This window comes from Opisthocomus hoazin, chromosome 13, assembly GCF_030867145.1.
Source record: "Opisthocomus hoazin isolate bOpiHoa1 chromosome 13, bOpiHoa1.hap1, whole genome shotgun sequence".
NCBI lineage: Eukaryota > Metazoa > Chordata > Aves > Opisthocomiformes > Opisthocomidae > Opisthocomus > Opisthocomus hoazin.
This window is the reverse complement of record NC_134426.1, coordinates 14176987-14198864: the sequence shown is the minus strand read 5'-3', so window position 1 is coordinate 14198864 and position 21878 is coordinate 14176987. Positions and strand designations below refer to the sequence as shown.

The window sequence follows — 21878 nt, the reverse complement described above, 5'->3', positions numbered from 1 at the left end:
ACAGGCAAAGTTTGACCTGTGCTCCAAATAGCTGTCCCGCTTCGTTGTCATGTTAATGTTCCATAGGGCATTTGCTTGCTTCCTGGTGAGGATCTTGTGGGGAAGGCTTTCCTAATAACATCTAATGAATAACTGAGATCAGAGAAGTGGCTCACTAGAGAGTCACTCCAGCAATGCTGCACAATGCCAATCTGCTTATGTTTCTAAAGGCTTAGGTATTGTTGTAGTGGAATGAAGGATATTTTCAGAATGACTGGTTAGGAAAAGAGAATTCTGTTTTGCAAATTGCTGAGATTTCCTTTCTATATTGGTAGTTGTCTTCAAATGACTGGTAGTCTTAAATCATGTTACAAGTATATGGAACACTACAAAATAATTGAGCTTTTCTGACTTTAAGGACACTTCATGTATCATAGATCATCTTTTAGTGGGAAATCTTAAGTGTTCCTCAGTACTAAAGACAGGAATAATGAAAAACCACAATCATGGAAGGGTATGCACACAAACAACTTTTTTCTAGTCAGCTGTCCCTAAGGGAAATCCTGATGTCGTGAAAAAGCATTTGTGGAGGCCAGAAGTTTTATTATAAGGCAACCTGTCATTTTTATTATGTTTAACATTTCCAATTAAATATAAGCAGCAGTTAAGATGAACAATTGAATTCATAGTTTGAATAGCCTTATTGAGTTGAAGTACATATGCCAGTCAAAGCAATATCAGAGATAAAACCGCTTACTTTACTGTGTAAGTCTAGAGTTTGAATTTTAATTTGTATAGTGTGCTCCACGGAGCCTTAGCTTTGTTCATGTTCTTCCTAATAGCATTGCTTTGCTACTAGGACTGTGTGAGTCCCTCATTAGTAGAGGAAAATGTTAAAAATATTAGACACATTCTAAAGAATAGATAAGTCCCGTGAGTTTGCATATTTTAAAAAGGTTTATGGTGAAATTAATCTCTGTGGTACTTTACAGTATCACACTATCCTATAAGACTCAGAAACTCTTTTTACCTGTAACTATGTATACCAGGAAGAATGAAGAACTCGATATCAGATTGCCTTGAACATCATTCGCGGTTTGAAAGCCTGCAGTATATGAACTCAAGTACAGACGCTGATTGTAGATCAGTGTAGAAAATTGTATCCTACTACAGAGGTCATTGAGAATGGTATGTCACACTCAATCTGGAAGTTAGAAAACTTGCATATGACATGTTTTAACATATTGTCTCACTTTGTTTCCTTATCTATGTGCGCAATACATGCTGTTAATCAGCATCTACTTGTGCAGTGAACAATAACTGAAGAGTCCATACTGATTGCATGTCCCTGAAATATGAGTATATGTGATCACTTCTTAGTCTTGATAGAGAAATACACCCTAGGCAGGAGCTGTGCCTGTATCCAAGAGCTGGAGGACATGACTGAACTTTCTCTGACAGTCTGCTTTACACACAGGAAGGTACTGTACAGATGTCTCTGAGAGAAACTGCAAAGCAACAGGTATTCTGTTACAGGCACGAGTTCCAGTCTGGGGCGGTTCTTCTGGGGTAAATTGTGTCCATGTAGCTGAAAGTCACACAAAGGAAAGTAGTAGCTAAATTGCTACGGGCTTCACAGCCTGTGAGATATCTGTGGGAACTCTGATCCTGGCAGAAGAGCTACAGACTTGAGATAACAACGGTGATGGACAAGGTAGCACAGAGTATCTAAAATAACTCTAGGTGCTTGTGTTTTATGGTGACTGAATTCTACCCATGAGACCTTTATCCCTATTGCCACTGAAAGGCACTATTTCTTGAGAAAAGTTGTATAGGAACTTTTTCCCCATACTTTTTCACAAAGAAGTCTAAGCTTAGAATAAAATGGCTGATATTTTTTAGCAAAAAATTAAATTTAAGTCAAGGTAAGTATGGCTGCTGACATGGAAAACTTCAGTCCAAAGGGCTGAAGTTTGTCAAACTAGATACAACACAAGAACAACACGGCATTATGCATGGGAACCTGACAAGGTTTGGTTGTTCAGCTGAGTCTAAAGAAACAAAGCATTACTCTTCCGTTCCACTAATTTTTTTTCTTCAGTCTTTTATGGATTGAATCCTAGCCAGAGAGATCAAGCCAAGAACTTCACTCTTCCTATTTCAGGGTTGTAAAAACACACTCAGAAATCACAGAGAGTGGGGATCACAGGTCTTCTCTTTCTCTGTGGTCAGCAGAGTGTTTATAAATTCTACGTGTAGATTCAGTGTGTATTAGTTGCTCTGTTAAGAAGAGATTTACACATCAGCAAGTTAAGCCAAAATGCTTACTATTCACATGAGTCTATGCTGTCCATATCAGCCATCGTCCCTTTTCTAAACTGCCCAGAGTGAAGTGCTTGAGAAATGTGCTGGTTTGGCAAAATGAGAACCTTCTAAGTGACAGATATGAAAGCTGACAGTCCATTTGGTCCGACTTGCTAGTCAGAAAATGACAAATGTCTTTTTTTTCCTTCCTTTTAAGAAAGCCTGACTCCTCCTAATGGCTGATCAAAGCCTGGTGCAGAAGGTGTAATCCTCTGTGACATGATTTTGAGTTGTTGGAATATGCTTCTTTTTAAAGTTTAGCTTATTGAATTCTTCTGTGATTTCTATTATTGATTTTCCTTTTGTTTCTGGAAGGAACAGGTGGATAATTATCCCTGAAGTGAAAAGTACCCCCATAAAGATGAGGAAGCAGAAGTGCTTGAGTCTTTCCTGCAGGGAAGAGAAAAGTGAGAAAGAGAGCAAGATGAGCATATCTTTTCTTTTGTCACTTTCTTGGCACAGTTTTTGTATTTGTGTCCCAAAGTACTTTGAATTTAATAAGGACTTCCTTGCGTTTTGCCCTTTGACAAATATTTCAGTCTGAATAAGTATCTTTGGTAAATCAGGGCCCTTCAGTTGCAAAAGTGAACTGGGGACAGGAGGTGCCAAGGCCACACTAGACTGACATGGCATTGTCATCTCCTGCTGCTTTTCTTCCTGCTCCCATGGCCACCTTAAGCTTAGTGCCCTTGGGGATTGCCCCAGGGAAAGTCACTCACCACAATGAATGGGAAAGTTGTTCCAATCACAAAGACGCCCAGCCAGTTGAGAACTCCGCTGATCACAAAGGCAGGTGGTCTGCATGAGAGCTTGAAAATTTCAACCCTAACGGAAACTGTGGCACCAGCTGAAAGGAAAGAAGAATTATTACTTGTTGACATGTTTAGTTTTAGTTTGGATTGAGTAGTACCATTACCACAGTCAGCAAACAGATGCTACTATCATGGACTGGCATTCAAAAGACATGAATATGTCACTGTTTTTTAGAAAAAAAAAGTGTTTTTTGCATCTTATAAACTGCTAGACATCAACTTATTAAAAAAGTAAATTATTCAAATACATTTATAGGGGCAATTAAAAGTTAAGTAGTTAACACTTGAAAAAGTCTCACATCTCATGAAAGAAGCTGTTTAAGGATGGAGTAACAATCATTATTACTAATAAGAATTCGTAGCATGATACTGCTAGATCACCAATGACTGGTCTTCCTGGATTCACTTCCTGGGCATTTCAGTTATGTTTTGAAGTCACAGATCTTTGACAGCTTTGAGTTAGGAAAACATTTCATCCCTGTCATATGGGAAGTCAAATATATTAAAAATGAATAGGCTTTGAAAAAAAATTAAAGAGGAGCAAGTGGTATATGCTAGGAAAAGAATTACTCTGAAGTAGGTCTTTTGCACTGCTGTCTATGTGGCATAAGATGTAACATTATACAACACCGAATTTAAAAGAAAGCTGGCTTTTCTTTTTCTCTTTTGTTTTTCTTAGTATTTTTTTAAAAAAAGTTTTACCCATCTGCTTTTGCTCTATTTTTGCTGTATTTTTCCAGTGAATACTTTCTCCTGTGTTCCTTTGCTCTTGTTATCAGAACCAAAACCTGGTGGCATTGAAGTTTATGGCCAATGACTGGACCCATGATGTTTAAATGACTACAGGATTAGGTTAAATAAATTTATTTATGCTAAACATTATGCAATATTATGCAGTATTTTTCTAACCATATTAATAAGCTCATGACTTGATTCCTTTATTTCTTTTGAATGAGTACTTACCTGGCCCAAGTCCAAAGACAACTGCAAACAAGATAATCAGACACAGGCTGCAGTATGGCATCCAGAAGTACCAGTCCTGGGGAAAAAAAATAACTCCTGTGGATGGAGCAGTAAGGTTTTTGTTAGGTGAGCAGAGAAGCAGATTTGTTAGTGTAGAGCAGCTGTCAAGCTGGGAAGCCTTCAATTAAAGGAAATTTGAATAGTACTTTTCTACCCTGTCTTTCCTTCTTCCCTTTTTGACTCCACAGTGCTTATCGGTAGGCCAAATCATATCTTTCTTCACTTTTGTTAAGTGATAGATTCAATAACTGGTACTGAAAAGGAACTTTCCTAGGTCTTAGTCAAGAAGATATGAGACTCGATGCTTTTGGAAAAAAGGTTTCTCTCTCATGAGATCTTTCATGAATGAAACAAAAATGGAATTCTGCTGCCACCTTCCTTCAAGGCTGATTTTACAGTACCATCTGTAGAGTAGGTCTTGGATGAATACTGGTAAACCAGGAGACTTGCTTCTGAAGGAACTACAGCAACGACACAGAATTACAGAGGTGAACTGGTGTACAGTGTGTGAATGTAGACTCATAGAATGCTTTGGCTTGGAAAGGACTTTTAGAGGTCATCTAGCCCAATGCCCTTGCAGTGAGCAGGGACATCTTTAACTTGATCAGGTTGCTCAGAGCCCCATCCACCTAGGCCTGGAAAGTTTCTAGGGATGGGGCCTCCACTGCCCCTCTGGGCAACCAGTTCCAGTGTTTCTCCACACTCATTGTAAAACATTTCTTCATTATATCCAGTCTAAATCTACCCCCGTTTAGTTTAAAACATTTACTCCTTGTCCTGTCACAACAGCCTTTGCTGAAAAGCCTGTCCTCATAGGAGATGTTTTTCAGCCCTCTGATCATTCTTATGGCCTCCTCTGGACCCTCTTCAACAAGTCCATGTCTGTCCTGTGCTGAGGGCTCCAGAGCTGGACCCAGGATTCCAAGTGAGGTCTCAACCAGAGCAGAGTAGAGTGGCAGAGCCACCCTCCTCGACCTGCTGGCTATGCTTTTTTTGATACAGCCCAGGATACGGTTGGCCTTCTGAGCTGCAAGCGCGCATTGGTCTCTCATGTCCAGCTTTTCGTCCACCAGTACCCCCAAGTCCTTCTCCTCAGGGCTGCTCTCAGTCCCTGCATCCCCCATCCTGTATTGATACCGAGGATTTCCCTGACCCAGCTGCAGGACCTTGTACTTGGCCTTGTTGAACCTCATGAGGTTCACACAGGCCTACCTCTCCAGCCTGTCCAGGTCTCTTTGGATGATGTCCCATCTGTCTGCATGTCAACTGCACCACTCAGCTTGGTGTCATCTGCAAACTTGTTGAGGGTGCACTCAATCATGCTGTCTATGTCATCGATGAAAATATTAAACAGCACTGGTCCCAGTACAGACCCCTGAGGGGCACCACTTGTTGCTGAGATATGAACAGATACGTGCATTTCCAGTATCTTCTGCAGCAAAATTAGATTTCATATTAACTGATGCAAAGAGTCTGGGGTTTTGTTGCTTGTTAAAAATTGCATGAATAGAAAGGGCTATTTTCCTAGGACTGTCTTTTGATCGATGTTGGCTAGTGTTTGGTGCTTGCAGTCTGATGAAATCAGGAATCAGTGCTAGTCTCCCAGTGTTTTATGTGCTGCTTGCTGAGCTCATGGGATCCTGTTGAAAGGAAGGGAGGAGTACAAGACAGTACTTGCAGAGAGAGGGTTTAATTCTACGTAAAGACAAGCTTGATCGTTAGGATATTCCCCTCCTGGAGGGTAAGCTGTTAACACAGAAGTTATTTTGGCGCTTCTAAGCCTCACTTTCCTTTCTCAGCAGCATGGGCCTGCCTGTGAGCAGAGGTTATCAATAGAATAGACTGAGAAATCTGCCATGAAAAGAGTTTCTTTACCTGCAGGGAGAGAGTCACAGTAATACCAGCTAGCAGTGAACCCATGATCCAACAGCCTCCTCTTAGGAGCACTTTCCTGCCCAGTTGCTCAATGATGGAGCTCTGAAGGACAGAAATCACACTGGTATCTGTGCCAGAACAGCAAACTGTGACCCATTCCCATAGCAAAGTTAACTTACACAGACTACAGTAGCTGCAAGTTCAGAGAGTCCAACAGAGAGGGTCATATAGGAGATCATTCTTTCATCAAAGCCGGCTGCCTGAAGGACTTCAAAAGTATAAAAGTAAATCTGGAAAAAATACCCATAAAACAGTAAGAGAAGAAAATAATTTCTTACCCATACCTGTGTGACACTGTCCTGGATGGGAGCTGCTAACCAAGGAGATGCAGCTGAGCTTTGGAGTGAGCTTTGTACACTTTATTGGCAGACAAAAGCATTGTAAAGTGTAATTAATTAATTAATTCAATAAAAGATAAAATGCTGGGATAAAAGGACCTCCAGCTGCTGCAATGTAATTAGGTTTGCAAAGTCCTGATTTAGGTGCTTTCAGAAACAGACAGGTATATCATCACTTCTGGAGCCCATCCAAAAAGATCATTGTAGGATGTACTCTTCTCTCTTGAGAAAGAAGACCATGGATTATGGAGTCGTGAGGGGGTAAAGCAAGCATCTTTTCAAGTATCTCTGCCACTGTTTGGAGATATGCTGAGATAATAAAATTCCCATTTAAGCTGTGTTAGATTCAGCTGTGTATTTCCTTTACTGATGTTGCTGCGTTGTGATGTTAAGTGGTAGAAAAATCATGCAGGTAATTACAAAGCTGTGGCTTCAAAATGATCCCAGAAAAGTGTTGCTTGTGGAAGAGGTGAAGGACTGTGGAAGCTGCCAGAACAATGAGCGTACTCATTGATTAGCGTTGAAAGCAGAGTGAGAACACTGCCATCCCAACATCTTAGGGTGATAAGAGCTGGGGGCCAAATAGCAGCAGTTGCAGAGAACAGCAATGTAAAACTGCACTGCAGATTTTGCCAGCGTAGAGTGGGCTTGCTTGTAAAAGTGCATTCTGTGGCCTTGTAACGGCTTCCAAAAATGGCTCTTAAATAAACCTAACTATGGAGGAAGGTAACGCCAGGAAGGACGAAGAGCTAGGCAAAGGGATGTCATGTGATAAGCCTGGCCAAGCTCTGCAGACTGCTGCTGCTGCTCCTGTAGGAAGGCTGACAGACAGCAAGTTGTGGCCTGAGAAGCCTGAGAAAAATGGAGGGAGCTCCTGGAAGCCACGATGTCTCCTTTAAGATTGTCAATAAGTGTTTTGAAACTTTAAGAGGGAAATACACTCAACTGCATTGATGCCACACAGCTGAACTGTGGCAGTCAGAATAACTATCATGTACAGCTGCCAACGGAAAGCTGGTTCTTTCATTAGCTCCAGGACACTCAAGATCTTGGTGTTTTTCATTGTTGCCTTCTCTTTCATGATGTCATCAATCTCTGCTTGGTGATGGCCTTCACCCCAAAGCTGCCTTATGGCTGTAGAGGAGAAGGAGAGCGAAACCTGCCATGTTAATTCGTCTCTGTTATATGTTGCCTAAGAAGTTTGTTGAGTAGGTGATGCAAGTGGCTGGCAGCACAGCATGCATGCAATGTGGCTGTGGTGTGAGGCAGAGATATCCCACAGTGTGTTCCAGAGCCCTGGTCCCCTCCTGCACAGAGGGACTTGTTCTGATAGAGGGGCCTAGTGAGGTGCACAATGACTCCTTCCCTGCCCATGAGTCTGCTTTTCTCCCTCTTTCTCTCAGGGTATGAGCAGGGTACACAGCCAACAACCCTAAGCCCTATGGCCCTACGGAGCCGTTTATTATTTAATATTTATCATTTACCACCAGACTGACCACTCAGGTGACATCAGCTGAATGCGAAAGGTTTTGTAATACAAAACTGTAGAGAGAAGTAGTTTCATGCTTTATATGGTGACTACAACAAAAATATACTTAGTAGGTATTCACAGAGTCATCTTAGAAATGACCAAGGAGAGACTTTGTTCTGTTTATTTTTTTCCACACTGGGAGAGAAAACATCACAAACTAACTGAAAGCCAAGTGAGGAACAGGAACCTGGAGGCCTCAGTTACCTTTTTTGCATCCTTCTTGGTCTTCTTTATGCATGAGGAGATGTGGTGGGGACTCAGGGAAGAAGGGCAGAGTTACCAGCTGGACCAGTGCTGGAAGTCCACAGGAAGCCATCAGCATGGGCCACAGGGACTGGCTGCCCAGCAGCTCTCTGTTGGGAATAAAATGTTTGTAGAATAAAAATTCACTGCGTTGGTTTTGAGGAGACAAAGGGATGGATGTAAAAGCAGAGGAAGAATGAAAAGGTAGAGAGGATCCAGGAATTAATTGGGTGGGAAATTAATTGTATTATACCTTTGTCCTGAAATTTGCCCTATGGCTTTTCCCAGTGACCAAAAGAAAGAGGAAGTGGAGTTTACAAATCCACGTAGCTTCCTAGGGGAAATTTCTCCAACATATTGATGATGTAGAGGAACACAAAGACCTTGAGGTGAGGAGAGAATTATGGGAAAGAAGAAGGAAGACATTCATAACCATTGGAAATAAAATTGCATGGAAATAATTAAGCATTGCAGAATATAACTGCCTCATGGACAGAATTGTTGCTCATACCTCAACTCACATACAAGATTTTTCAGTACTAGATTTTCTAGCCCTTTCTACAAAAGTATTTGGTCCTCTTTGTGTAGTGCAGTTTAATAATCTCAACCTTTTCTGACATAATACTATAGAAGAGCTGTAAGGTAGATCCAGATCAGATTGAAATATACAGTCCTATATTCAATGTTGATTTGTACATGATTTAGACGGAGACACAAGTATTTCTTTTCCACCGTCCAGCAATAATTTTGATGATTTCAGGCAGACTTGATGTTTCCAGCTATATGTGAAGTACTTAAGACCTCAGACATGCTGAAAATTAGTCTGGGAACAAGAGCTATTTCCTGATATGGTGGTCTCAGCCCCTTTTATCTCTTTTGAAAGCAATATGTTCTTCTCTTGGCTTTATGTGATGGCAAAGCAATGCAAATATGCAATCTCTTTAACAAAAATTAGATCTTTGCATGAGGCATGATACGGGTTTTAGGCCATAGCAGGGCCCCTGTGGGTGAGTGGTTCTCAAAATACAACTGTAGTTCTTCAATACAACTTTATGTTAGAGAAGCAATGTACAAAACCTGGTTATTTGAAAAACAGACATTATTTTTAATGAAAAAAGTTAAAATAGGCTTCCCTGTGAATATCCAAACTGAATGGAAAAGCAACTTTTTGTGTAGGAGACAAATACAAGGCATACTGATACCAGCACAGGATGTTTTCGCTGCATGTGGTCTACCTGCCAGGAGTGATATTGCTTGATTATGCCCATCTCTTTGTACTAACCCCAAGGACATACTGCTTTAAAGCAGACTGAATACCCTTGTAGAACATTCCTGAAATACGTTCAAAGTCAAAAATAGAAGGCTATGGCTTTGAACAGCCTGGTTCTCTGCAGCCTTATGAGAATAGTAGCTTTAAACCGTATACCATAGAATTTTCAGTACTGTTAACCAAAATTAAGATAATTGTATACATATTTTTCCATCAGAAAAAACCTTGCTTCATATTGTATCGAAACGTTCCTGACAGCTCTGAATATTTATACACTTGGCAAAGCTGAATTTCATTTGTTATCAGATCTTCTGACAAGGGGTCACTGACTTCAATTTTTTATTTTCTTAGTGGAAGGTTATATTTGCTACGAATCAAGATGTAAAATTTTGGGAGAGCCTGCTGATCTGTGGGAGAAATTGCTTACCTGCACTTATTCCACACATGAAGCGTCCAATTAGAATCATCTCAAAGGACCTGGCTATTTTACTGCAGCCCATGATAGATGCTGCCACCAGCATGAGCAGATTGTTGCACAAGAGGCATTTCTTTCTGCAAGTGCAAGAAAGCAAAAAGAATTTTTGTAAATCAGAAGGGAAACTGCACTTAAGCTCATGGCATGTAGGATGTCTTGGGTGAAATGGTCTTGCTAGTTTTGTGGAATTATACATTTGTGGTGCAGGAAAAAGTAAGCCCTTCCACACTATTGTCACTGGATACTCTGGACTCACAGTGTGCCTTGGCACACAGCTAGAACTGGGAGTTTGGGAACACTTCTGGGTTTTGTAGCAGAGAAAAGTTTTAAAGCTTTTCTGCACTTGAAAATCCATCATGAAACACATTGATGTAGCACTTAGGAGCATCTTCAATGCTGACTAACCCAACCTGAGTAGCTGTGTCTGGCATGACAGGCTGGCAGCACAGTTGATTAGCCTGTGCCATAGGACAAGGGCAAGAAGCAGCAAAATCTGTTGGCACCACTGCTAAGCTGGCCATATTACAGTCATGGTTAAGCCTAAAATTCTGTCTCACATTTAAATCCTCAATTGTCATTTCCTTAAGATAAGATTCAGTTGACAAAATGTCTTTAAACATACATACTTGCCATACTTGATAGTCAGATATCTACTTCCTGAAGAACCCAAGAGACCTCCTATACCAAAGATGGACACGGTGATAGACCATAGGAACAAGAGGTTATCCTGCTGAATGGGGTAGCCGTATCGCTCCAGCCAAGTTTCATTAATGAAAGCCTTAACATGCTGAGAGAGAAAAAAGAATTTTCATTAACTGTGACTCCAGTGCATGTAGTTTGTTATATTTAGAAAATAATTTTGTTAGTTCAGCTAAAGTCACTATTTCATAAAGACTCTAAAAGTGTACATTAGCAGTACATTACCACATAGGGTAACAGAGTATGGTGTGTCTGCTTTGCTGTTAAAAGTAGTTCATTCTATGTTGTTTTGTCCTTGAAACCTGAGGAACTGAGGCACAGACCTGTAGTGAAGAACAGTGTCAAATGAGACCACTGAAGTAGGCACATGTGCTGTAGGTTTATAGGGGAGACAGACGCTGCCCCAGTCAATGTGCATCTTCTAAGAAACAGTTCTATAAACAACAACTTGAAGGTCTCTTTTCTTCTGTTTTCAACACTTTGACATGTTCTGCTTTACATGATAGCATAGTAATGGGAAAGAATTGTGAGAGGAGAATATTGTGATTAAACCCTTGCTGACTGTCAGGGAGGAGCATCCTCAAGCAGGAATGTAAACTTGGTGCCACTGTTGACCAGTGTGCCATGTGCTTCTTTGCTTACCTGAGACATGTAGGTGATTGTAGAAGTTTGAAAGCCAACTTGGAATGTTCCACCAATCCCCAGGACAACGAGCATTTGAAAAAGCCCCTGGTACTGCACCTGCAGAGGTAGAACAAAATCTTCTTAAGCTTGTAGCCACATCTGGCTGTTCTCTGGAAATGTCTCATTTGTTCAAGGGATTTGCAGACAGGTGTGTTCCCTCTGCTTGTCCCACTATGAAGTGTACGTCCACCTGTAATTTCCCTACATCCAGCTCAAGGAAAAGCAGCCTCTAGCTACGGAAACCATTACATTTACCTCCCTTTCTTGATAATTAGTCAACAGAGCAGCAAGCTGAAAGTCATTCGACACTCCAGGGCTAAAACATGTGAGAGTGATTTTGGGGAGGGAGGTCTTACTTTCCTGTCTGCTGTCTGGACAGTGGCCAGGCTACCTGCAGCTCAGACTGGTGCCTACAGGAGTGACTAGGCCCTCTGAACTTTCCTGTCTTATCTGAGAGAGCAGCTGCTGTGCTAGCTACCCTTCAGGCCCTTGAATAGTGGGCAGTGATCCTTCAACTCAAGTTTTGTGGCAAAGCTTCCTGAAATCACCCACCGCATATAAAAATCTGCAAAAGAAGTCTGAAATGGGACCCCTTCAGACTGGTGTTGCTTGTAGCATGTTTTCCCACTCAGATTCCTGTCAGTGTGGCAGCCCTTGGAAATCCATAGTTTTTTACCTGGATGGAGGGAGCAGCAAGGAAAGGTTCTGGGGCAGAAGTTCCCTTCTGCAACTGTTCTGCTCAAGCTGTGCTGTAGGAGGAAAGTGTTGTTTCTAGCTCTTACTACCACCATTAGTTCTGAACTCTTGCCCCACCTGACTGTCTCAAGCAGCATGGTCACCCTAGTCTTGGGAGCTTTGAGAACAGGCATCCCGCTTTGACATCTTTTCTGACTTTTCTTCTGGTTGATTACAGATTTGAAAATACACAACCAGCAGTGTACTTCGGTTTACTCTACAGCAGCCTTTGCAGCAGGACATAGCAAATACACCGTGAAACCGACAGCCTTTCAGAGATGCCCCGCCATATTCCTCTTTCCTAGACAAGAGTTTAAGTGTGCCCAGCAGGACCTGACAGCTCTTTCTCAAAGAGGTTTTGTCCTAACTGGAGGTGCCTCACTGGTTTATAGGGCAGCATCTTTGGGTTTAAGACTCAGCCATAGCCAGGATATAAATGCTGCAGGCTCCCACAAACTTCCCTGTCAGATGCCACAGCTGCAAACATCCAGTCCTGTTCCCTGCCCTTCAAAAACCCCTGCCTGCCATCTCTTGCACTGAATTATTTAACAAAACTCTTTTTTCCTCAGGTAAGCAAAGCAAATTATGTTTGAAGATAAGCAAATACTTTACAGATAATGGAAACATTTAAGAAACATTATCATATTGATAAAAATATGACAAAGATAGATGGCAGAGCACATGAAGTGCAAACATCTGTAATACCTCAAAATGGTGGGCAGAACCACTTCCAAGATGCTTTTAGTGAATAGGAACCTTGTTTTTACCGAGATACTGATTTTGTTTTCTTTGAAACACTAGTAACATACAAAAATATCACAGCTGTAAATACCCCACCAAGTACTTACCAGGTCTGATAGGAAGCCGGTCATCTCTGGCTGGGGACTTGTTGTCCAGTGTGTGATGTGTCCTTGTCATCACAGGTGTCTGTGTCTCTGTCTCCTGCCTGCTGCTATGGCAGTGGGCATTTGGATTCACGGACCAGTTAAATTTTTACTATTTCATCTTCACTAACTTTTATTTACTTCAACTGGCCAAAGTTAACACTGCTGGATTAAATATTTCAGGAAATAATTGTATCAAGACCAGTCCACAGGGGGACAGTTTCAAAGCATAGAAAGTTTGCATCTGGGGGGTAGTGAGGGCTTTGGAAAGGGAAAGGAGAACAGTTCAGGCAAAAAAATCTAAACAGTTTTCCAGGAACAGTAAAATACTTCTGTGATACACACCGACAAGTGTATCTGCTGTAATCTGCACAAAGTAAAAAAAGCTGATACAAGGTTTAGGTACTGTTATTTATTATTAAGTAAAATGTGTGGTGTTCTGTTTCAGATTCATTGGTATAGTAAACACTGTTTACTAAATTAAAGAAAAGGCAAATTTCAAAGCCTAAATCTTCTGTTCTGGCTTTATGTATCAGACTGTACTGAGAAAATAAATTGACTATTTTTTCAAAATGTTTATGTTTCCTTTTTATTACATAATTTTTCTCAAATTGTATCAAGCATGAGGGGGTATGTCATAAGGATTTCTACACTCCTTGAAAATAATTACTGAGGATCTCAAGGAGCAGCAAATTGCACCAGCTCACAGTGAAATTTCTCTCACATTTTTTGGATTTCTGGCGATTCTGAGGTGCATATGACTGTATAGCATGCTACTGTTTCACCTTATCAGGAATTTTAGGATTTTACTCTAGGAGCTAACCTCTTTATTTTTGTCAAGTTGATGGAATTCACCATTTCTGTTAAAAATTTCACCTATATTCTAGAAAAAGCTCTGTTACACTGTAATGTTGTGCATGGTTTTTGTTTAAGGAATTATTACAGAGTAAAGGAGATCTTTTAATTTGTTCTACAAAGAGCTGTAAGAAATTCTTGATGTGAAATGGACATGCACATGAAACTGATTTTCATGAGGTGTGTCATATAAATTCATCTAAAGAGCTGAAAGCTGGGCTTGGTTCTAAGCCAGCTTGATCTAGACTATATTGCTTTTTGTGGATGACTGAAGCCATCTGCAGTTTAATTTCACACTGACAAGAATTCAGTGGTTTCTTCTAGGTTGATTTGAGACTTTGGGTTTGTTACGATCCATAGCTCTGAATGAAATTCTGAATAGCAAAATCACAGAGACTGGGACTTAACAAGACATTTCGTTACAAAATAGCTCCAAAGTGAAGTCTGTAAGTTTAGCATAACATGTATTTTATCTTATGATGACATTGATTATTGACTGCTTTCAGGTTTTTAAGGTGATGTAAGAGTGACGTTCATTCATGAAGATTCCACTTGTGTCTATGAAGGAATATTTGTATTTTTTCCAATAATAGAAAACAAATATAATTTGCTCCTGTTTTGCAGTCTGCAAGCATCAAGGTCCTTTAGGAGCTTAATATACAGTCCTTCTGCTGACCAGCTATAAGCTAGTGTAGGTGATACATTCCTCAAGAGAAGTATCACCGGTAAAGGAATGAGGACTCTTCCTAAAATGTAAAGTGCCAAATTCTTTGGTTATTTCCATAACTAAGTTCCCCTTTGTCTCTGGAAGGAAGATGTAGGTGAAGATGCCTGAGCTGATGAGTAACGCAGTAACGTAAGGAATCAGAAAGAGACAAGCTTTTCCTGGAAATAAACTGGAGACATATTTTTTTTTTCTTTTGCTTCTCCTTTTATGGCACCTTGAACATGCTAACAAAATGACGACAATAATGGCAAAGTTTCACTTTATAGCTGTCTACATACAGTTTGTTTTGTTGCTGTGACATGAAACGCCCCAGTCTTTAGGTGTGAAACAGCAATGGGAATAACATAGTTAAAAATATCTTCTGACCTGAAGGGAGAGGGTGACTATGAGGACAGACAGTGCCAAGGCTATTAAAGCATAGCCCTTGCACAGCAGTGTCTTCCTGCCAAACTCCTCAATGGGGAAGGTCTGGAAGGGCAAGAAAAGCACTCATTTCACTGTAAGCACAGCTAAAGCCTGAGTAACAGCCTGATACAGTGCACCTTACACACAGCAGAGTAGGAAGGAACATGCAGAGACAAATCCTAGTGATACATACAGAATAGGGGCCTTTTTCAAACACAACTGTGTACAGCACCTCAAAAGTGCAGAAATAGACCTAGAAAATACAACGGAAGGAGAGTTGTATTGGAAACTATGGATTGCATGTGTGATATCTCCTCTAATGTTAGGACCAGTAAGCAAGCAAATCGGGTATATTTCCACCAGTGATCTGTCCTTTTTGCTGGTTGATGAGAAAATAGCTCTTTCAAGAATGGGTTAGAAATAGAAAGTGTCTTTTTAAAAGCTGTTCACGTGCTTTTAACAGAAAGAAACTGCTATCATTGTAGTTTCAGTCCTGGTCATCATCTGATGCATGTCAGCTGTGGTCCAGAAAAACATGAGATACACGTATCATCATCCTTTAGCGCTGGACCTACAGAAGCGAAAATAGAGGTGGTAATGACGGGTGAATTTCCTGAGGAAGATCAGGGAATTCACATGAAGCTCTTTCTTTTCTCTTTTCACTATTACTACTGCAATTATAGCCGCACTATGTCCAAGCAAGGCCCAAGAAAAGAGTCAAAAATATGGAACGAGAAGGCTCTAGCAGGCAGTAACTTGAAGAGGCTGCGCTCTACCTTCTAGCCAGTTTTATTAGCTCTCCTCACAACAATAACAGCAACAGCTACTGACACCATAATATTTACAGAATATAACCTCGTTTGAAGACATGCAAGCATAACTCTGACACACCAATGGCGCTGCCACTGCTGGTATCCAGTTCTGTTGGATTCCACCTTCAGCCTCTTGACAGTGATTTTAGCCCTGATGCATGGGCCTGTACTGAAATAAGTAAGGGTGGATGGCATCTTAACTGCTAGCTTCTTGAAGGTCTTAGTCACTACAGTAATAAAAAGATGAGAAAGCGAAAATGAAAAAGGCTAGCTTACTTGTTTTATCTCTCCTTTTGAGTAAAAGATTGGCAGGGTGAGTAGTCAAAATAATTTGAGATGTTGCTTGCAAAAGTATGAGAAAGACGCCTTGGCATGGGGTTAAAACAACATGCAAACATTAACAGTGGTGGGTTAATCATATAATGTCTGGTTTATCAGTAACTGCAAGAGATGCAACAATAGTACGCATTTGGGAGAACAGGCTTCCTGAGGTTTGGCACATTTTATTTCTGCAGCCTGGGAAGATGAGTGCTTGAGATGGAAAGTTTCCTTCAGTCATGAAATAGTGAAGGTGTCCAGCAAGACTACCTATGAAGGACTGACTTCTTGCAGGAGGAACTGGAGCTATATCAGAGTAAGCATGGCTGGACTTCATAAAAGAGGGACAGAGGGATCCAAAGCTTGTGCTTTTAAACCTGACATGGTGCTGTGTGACAGGGATGAACAGTCCCTCTGCAATGTTCCAGCTGTGCTTCTGCTGACACTGGTTCCTGCAAAACGATCAGCAAAGACAAAGTGACACTGACCAAGATTACAACAGAAAATACTCTCTTCTCTATGTGCAGGAAGGTTGGGACTTCAAGATGTGAAAAAGAGAAAGTGAAGAGTAAAACCAGCAGGAAGGAACTGACAAAAGAAAGTGGAAGTTACCACAGCAGAATACACTATTGAGCTGGTACAGTGCCAATAGTGAACACTGATCCTAACATGTATTTTTCTATATGTCTCTTTAGTTAGCTACTCCATGACTTTAACATCTGTTCAGAAGTACTACCACTTGGAATTGCACCACATTGTGAAATGTGCGCAAACTGGGAAAAGAACAGCACGGGAGAAGGTAAACGTTGTATTTGTGTTCCATTTGGTTTCATGCTGTTCTTGTTTTCAAACAGGCGACTCGGGCATTAGAAATTTCTCTTCACAACATTGTTAGGGAAGCTGTGAGCTATATAGAAGCACTGCCACAGAGGTGATGGGGGAAGAGGGCATGGTGGCAAAAAGAAGCATAAGATTTCATCCTGGATGAAGGTAGCACCTCGTTAGTTTTTTTGGAACCATGGGAGCACAGGAGCTGTTGTGGGCAGGTTAATATGCACAAGCCAGTTTGCTCCCAATGTAACTGCAGAATAAATGTCCATAATTCAAAACTTGTTTTCTTAAATAACAGGACGCATTTACATAACACTTTGCCAGCTCAGTGAAGCTCTCTCTTTTTCTGTTACGTAGATAGATGGGGAATGCCAGTGTTCCAAATAACTAGTGGTAGATGGATGGGCAAAACCATCCAAACCCAAATCAGCAGTGTCCTGGTTTTGGCCAGGACAGGGTTAATTTTCACCAGGGCGCGGGGGGGGGGGCTGCTGACCCCAGCTGGCCAAACAGAGCTGGGTATTCCATACCATGTGCCGTCACGCTGGGTTTCGGTGGGGGGGGAGCTGGGGGGCGGGAACTCACTCGCGGCTCAGGAGCGTGCGGCGCCAGTCCTGTCTGGGAGAATGGCTCTGTGGGGTCGTGCGGTTTGTTCTGTGTATTCCCCTTTTCTGTATCGTTGTTGTTCCTGTTCCCTTTGTTTGCTGTTCAGTTAAACTGCCCTTATCCCGACCCACCAGTTTCTGCCTGTTTCTTTCCATTCTCCTCCGCACCGCGGCGGGGGGAGGGGCGGCCGCGTGGTGCTTTTGTTGCCGGCTGCAGCCGAAACCCAAACAAGCTTCAGCATAGCAAGCAGCTCCTGTTCCCTCGCTTGCAGCTGGCCTGTTATAGCAGACAGTTCCAAAACTGAGCAGTGGAGACTTTGATTTTTCTCCTAGTGAACAGAAATAAGAGTGTCAGCTACAATTTCAAGGATTCAGAGGTACTATTTTTCCAGTTCATGTACAAACAACTTTAATTAAACATCACAAATGGCAACATGGGATTCTGAGCTGTGAGGCTCTGGACAAAAGAGGACTGGAATAACAAATGTTCCCCTATTCATTACAACTAAACTTGCTGGTGAAGAAGGGTCTTAATATCCTGCATGAATTCAGGCAAGCCAACTAGTCGAGCGGTGCAGTGCCAACCAGTCAGCAGGAGCCAGCCAGCATCCTTTTCTTCTGCAGCAGATAACTGGGTTCTGGGAAGAGCTCTGGCAGGTTCTGGGAAGAGCTTCGGCAAGTTCTGTTGTCTGTATTGTGATGCAAAAACACTACGTGGAAATCAAAGAACTCAGACAATGAAAATGATAGAGCTGCCAGTTCCACCTGACGAGCAGCACGGACACTCTTCTTGACTCCCTCTTCTCATCCCTCCTCCAAGCAGGACATGGAATCCAACAGGCACAAATTCTTCCTGATTAAATTCTAAGGGTTCTATTTGATAATGTTCTAAAGTGCAGTTTAAAACAGCCTCAGGTAAGCCTGGTTTTACTCATAGATTAGTTGGCCTGCATAGATGAACTGAAACATGCTTGACAAGTTTTTGCCCAGAACCGCTCTGAAAGTAGACCAAAGTTCTACAGATGTGGTTCAGAAGCCACCCCGCCAGTAAACACCAGCCTGCTTTATCTTCCATCCATTAAAGTGACCGTTCTGAACGAGAAGCCAACTTCCAAGCTCAAAAACGCAGCATCAGGTTCTAAAGTCGAGTCATGCTTGCTACAACAGGACAGCCGGTTTAGCCGAGCGTTGCGGTGCCAACCAGTCAGCAGGAGCCAACCAGCTGACGGGGCTGGTCGAGAGCCACAAGCAGCCACCATTCTGCATAGAGCTTTTCAGGAATCCCTCCTACAAGACAGTCTTTGCAAAAGGCTACACTGCTCCTGTCTTTCTCGCTGAATGAAATCCCGCAGATGAACTTCTGAACAAAATACCCTTTCAGTTCACGCAAATGCTGGCTTACAACCTTTACACTCTAGCAATGAGTGGTACAATCTCCTTGTCAGACAAGGTGGAAATTCTTAAGGATGTTTAGGAAAACAAGCAAGTGCCCCCTTCCCCAATGATTCCTATTGCCCACATACTCCAGGCAGAAACTCCCCATCACCATTCACACTCATAAAACAAATTGCCATGACAGCTATCTACAGGTTATTGAGTATGATCTCTGACTCTGCAACGAAGGAACTAAAACTAACCCACAAAAACTCTAAAGTTATTTGAGAGTCTCATTTAAATTCATACACAAAACTATTCTATACATCACCTATTTCCTCCACTCTCCTCCTTTCCACAAACATGCCTAGCGTAATAAACCAGTTCTGAACCTAAGTCATACTTGCGTTTCCTTTTTTCTAGACCTCCTACAGCTTGCTCCGAAATGACTGCTTCCTTCCATCTGTTTAGACACATGGAAAAGTCAAAGCTTGTCGTGACCTGAAGGAGCCATAAAGAATCCTACCAAAACATTCAAATACTCCATGCTAAGGCATGCAGGCCTTTTCTCTTTAGGGAAGTATGAGCAGGATATTGATGATCATGTCGCAGCACAAGTCCAGCACAAGGGAACGGATGTTCGCAGTCACTCTTCCCGGCCACCTGCACCTAGGCACGGGAGAGCAATACGTACTGTATTAATGCTGCTGCTGTTTGGACTGCAGCGAGGGCTTGCATGGAGGGTGCTAAGCTCCAGATCAGCAACCATCTGTTGAGACTCGGCCAGCGCGTGCTGCAGCTTACTGACAGGGGAACGGGTGTCCTGGAGGAGACACAAAGTGAGCCAAAGTTATGAAACCATCTTTCTGGACTCTGTCAAAGGATTGTAACATACCAAGAATCATCACTTTCATTTTGAAATGCCTCAGTCCAAAAAGTTACTGCATAGCACTGCTCCAGACTAAGTGCTGGTATTTCTGCGTAACACAGAGGTTTCTCCTAGTGTCAGCTCTTTAACAGCTCTCCACACATGCATGTGTGCACACTGTCTAGTCATGTTCACTACCGCAGGACAGCTGGTTTAGGCAAGAGGTGCAGTGCCAACTAGTCAGCAGGAGCTAGCCAGCTGACAGGGCTGGGCAAGAGTTTGCACTTTGGGAGGTGGTCTTGGAGATGGGAAGGCAGTAGCAAGGGCAGATGAGGGCCAGCAACAGCTTTCAAGGCTAGCACCTTCTGTGTGGGAGCTATCTGGAGACATTTCACTTTGCAAGCTGCCTTTTGGCAGGCGTCCAGGAGAGACCCAGATCCTGTATTTTAACTTTGCAGTAGCAATGCAAGCGCAGAGGCCCCAGTCTTTGTGTCTCTGTGCAAGCGGTACCAAGAACAGATGAGGGCCAGAAATAGCTACCAAGGGTAGGACCTTCAGTGTGGGAGCTATGTGGCACGTGCACTTTAGGGAGCTGGTCTTCGTGAGCGGTCCACAAGACCAATACCATATGTTTTACCCTTCAGGTGGCAAGGCAAGCACAGTGGCACAGTCTTTGTGGCTCTGTGTAAGCAGTATCAAGGACAGAAGAGGGCCAGCAATAGCTTTCAAGACAAGCACCTTCTGTGTGGGAGCTATCTGGAGACATTTGCAATTTGGGAGCTGGGCTTCGGCAGACGTCCATGAAACATGCAGCTCCAATGTTTGTTCTTGGATGTGGAAAGAAACACAGAGAGCCCCAGTATTTTTGGCTCTGTGCAAGCAGTAGCAAGGGCCGATGAGGTCCAGCAATAGCTTTCAATGCTAGCACCTTCTTTGTGGGAGCTATCTGGAGACGTTTGTGCTTTGGGGGCTGGGCTTCATAGGTCCTCCAAGAAAACAATACCATATATTTGTCCTTTGACGTGGCAAGGCAAGCACAGAGGCCCAGCCTTTGTGGCTCTGTGCAAGCAGTAGCAAGGGCATATGAGGGCCAGCAACAGCTTTCAAGGTTAGCACCTTCTGTGTGGTAACTACCTGGGGCTGTTTGCAGTTCAGGAGCTGGACTTCGGAAGGCGTCCATGAGACAACCAGATCCTACGTTTTATCTTTGAGACAGCAAGGGAAGCGTGGAGGCCCAGTTGTTTCGCTGTGTGCCAGCAGTTCGAAAGGCAGATGAGGGTCAGCAAGAGCTTTCAAGGTGTCGTGTTAAAAGGAGTAAGGGAGTCTGATAACTGGCAAAAGGAGAGCCCTCCTGTTGAGTCACGAGGTTCAGAGCAGACCCCCTTGCGTTCTAAACTCTCTCTCAGAGAAGACTGCATGTGTGGCTGGATCTACTCGTAGTCCCAGACTTGGCCAGCGGTTTATGTGTAAAGGGTTGTGTAGCCACTTATCAGACTCAACTTGCCTGTCAGAGCCCTTCCAAGGACTTTCACCGAAACAGTTTAGCAAAAATGATACAATAGGTAGTTTATTCAAGTGACAGCTATCACAGATTCGGGATTGCCGTTGATAAATGCACTGTCTACAAAAGTTGAGCTCAAGGTAATGGTTTAGTGCTTTAGTTAACAATGTGTTCCCGGGGATACATCTGACAAAGTCAGAGGAGCGACTCTTACCAAAAAGGCGTCCCTTCTTCAGGGGGGAAGAGAGGTTCAGGCCCGTCGACCTGACCGTCAGTTAAGGTTCTTGCTTGGCTCCTCCTCCCAAAGAAAGTTTTCAAGTACCAATTATTATATGTTTGCAAATCTTTTTGCTAGGTGGGACGTAAGTCAATTATTGTGTATCTATTGGCTCTTGGCATGGAATGTCGTGTTGTCAGAAGCGGGACTCAGCAGTTTGACACAGCTATGGAGCGGGCATCTTGGTATGTGCTGCCGGGGGCCATCTGTTCTTTATCTGAAGCATGGCCCAGAGATCACTTCCTTTACAGTAATGGGCTACTCACCCTTACTTCTGTCTGATGATAAGCACAAGTCAATTGCTCCCTTTGATAACACTTTGGCTCTTGGCGC

At 42.5% G+C, this 21878-nt stretch overlaps 1 protein-coding gene across 1 annotated transcript; it reads right to left on the bottom strand.

Moving 5' to 3' along the window:
- Window positions 1-2526: 2526 nt before the first annotated feature.
- LOC104328223 (solute carrier family 2, facilitated glucose transporter member 11-like) lies at window positions 2527-12960 on the bottom strand. Its single transcript, XM_009933214.2, has 12 exons — window positions 12937-12960; window positions 11312-11410; window positions 10597-10757; window positions 9923-10047; window positions 8479-8608; window positions 8187-8335; window positions 7398-7585; window positions 6233-6343; window positions 6054-6155; window positions 4119-4194; window positions 3063-3190; window positions 2527-2733 (listed from the first exon to the last, which is right to left on the bottom strand). Exons 1-12 carry the CDS (start codon window positions 12958-12960, stop codon window positions 2527-2529), a joined length of 1500 nt encoding a protein of 499 aa, XP_009931516.2.
- Window positions 12961-21878: the final 8918 nt, after the last annotated feature.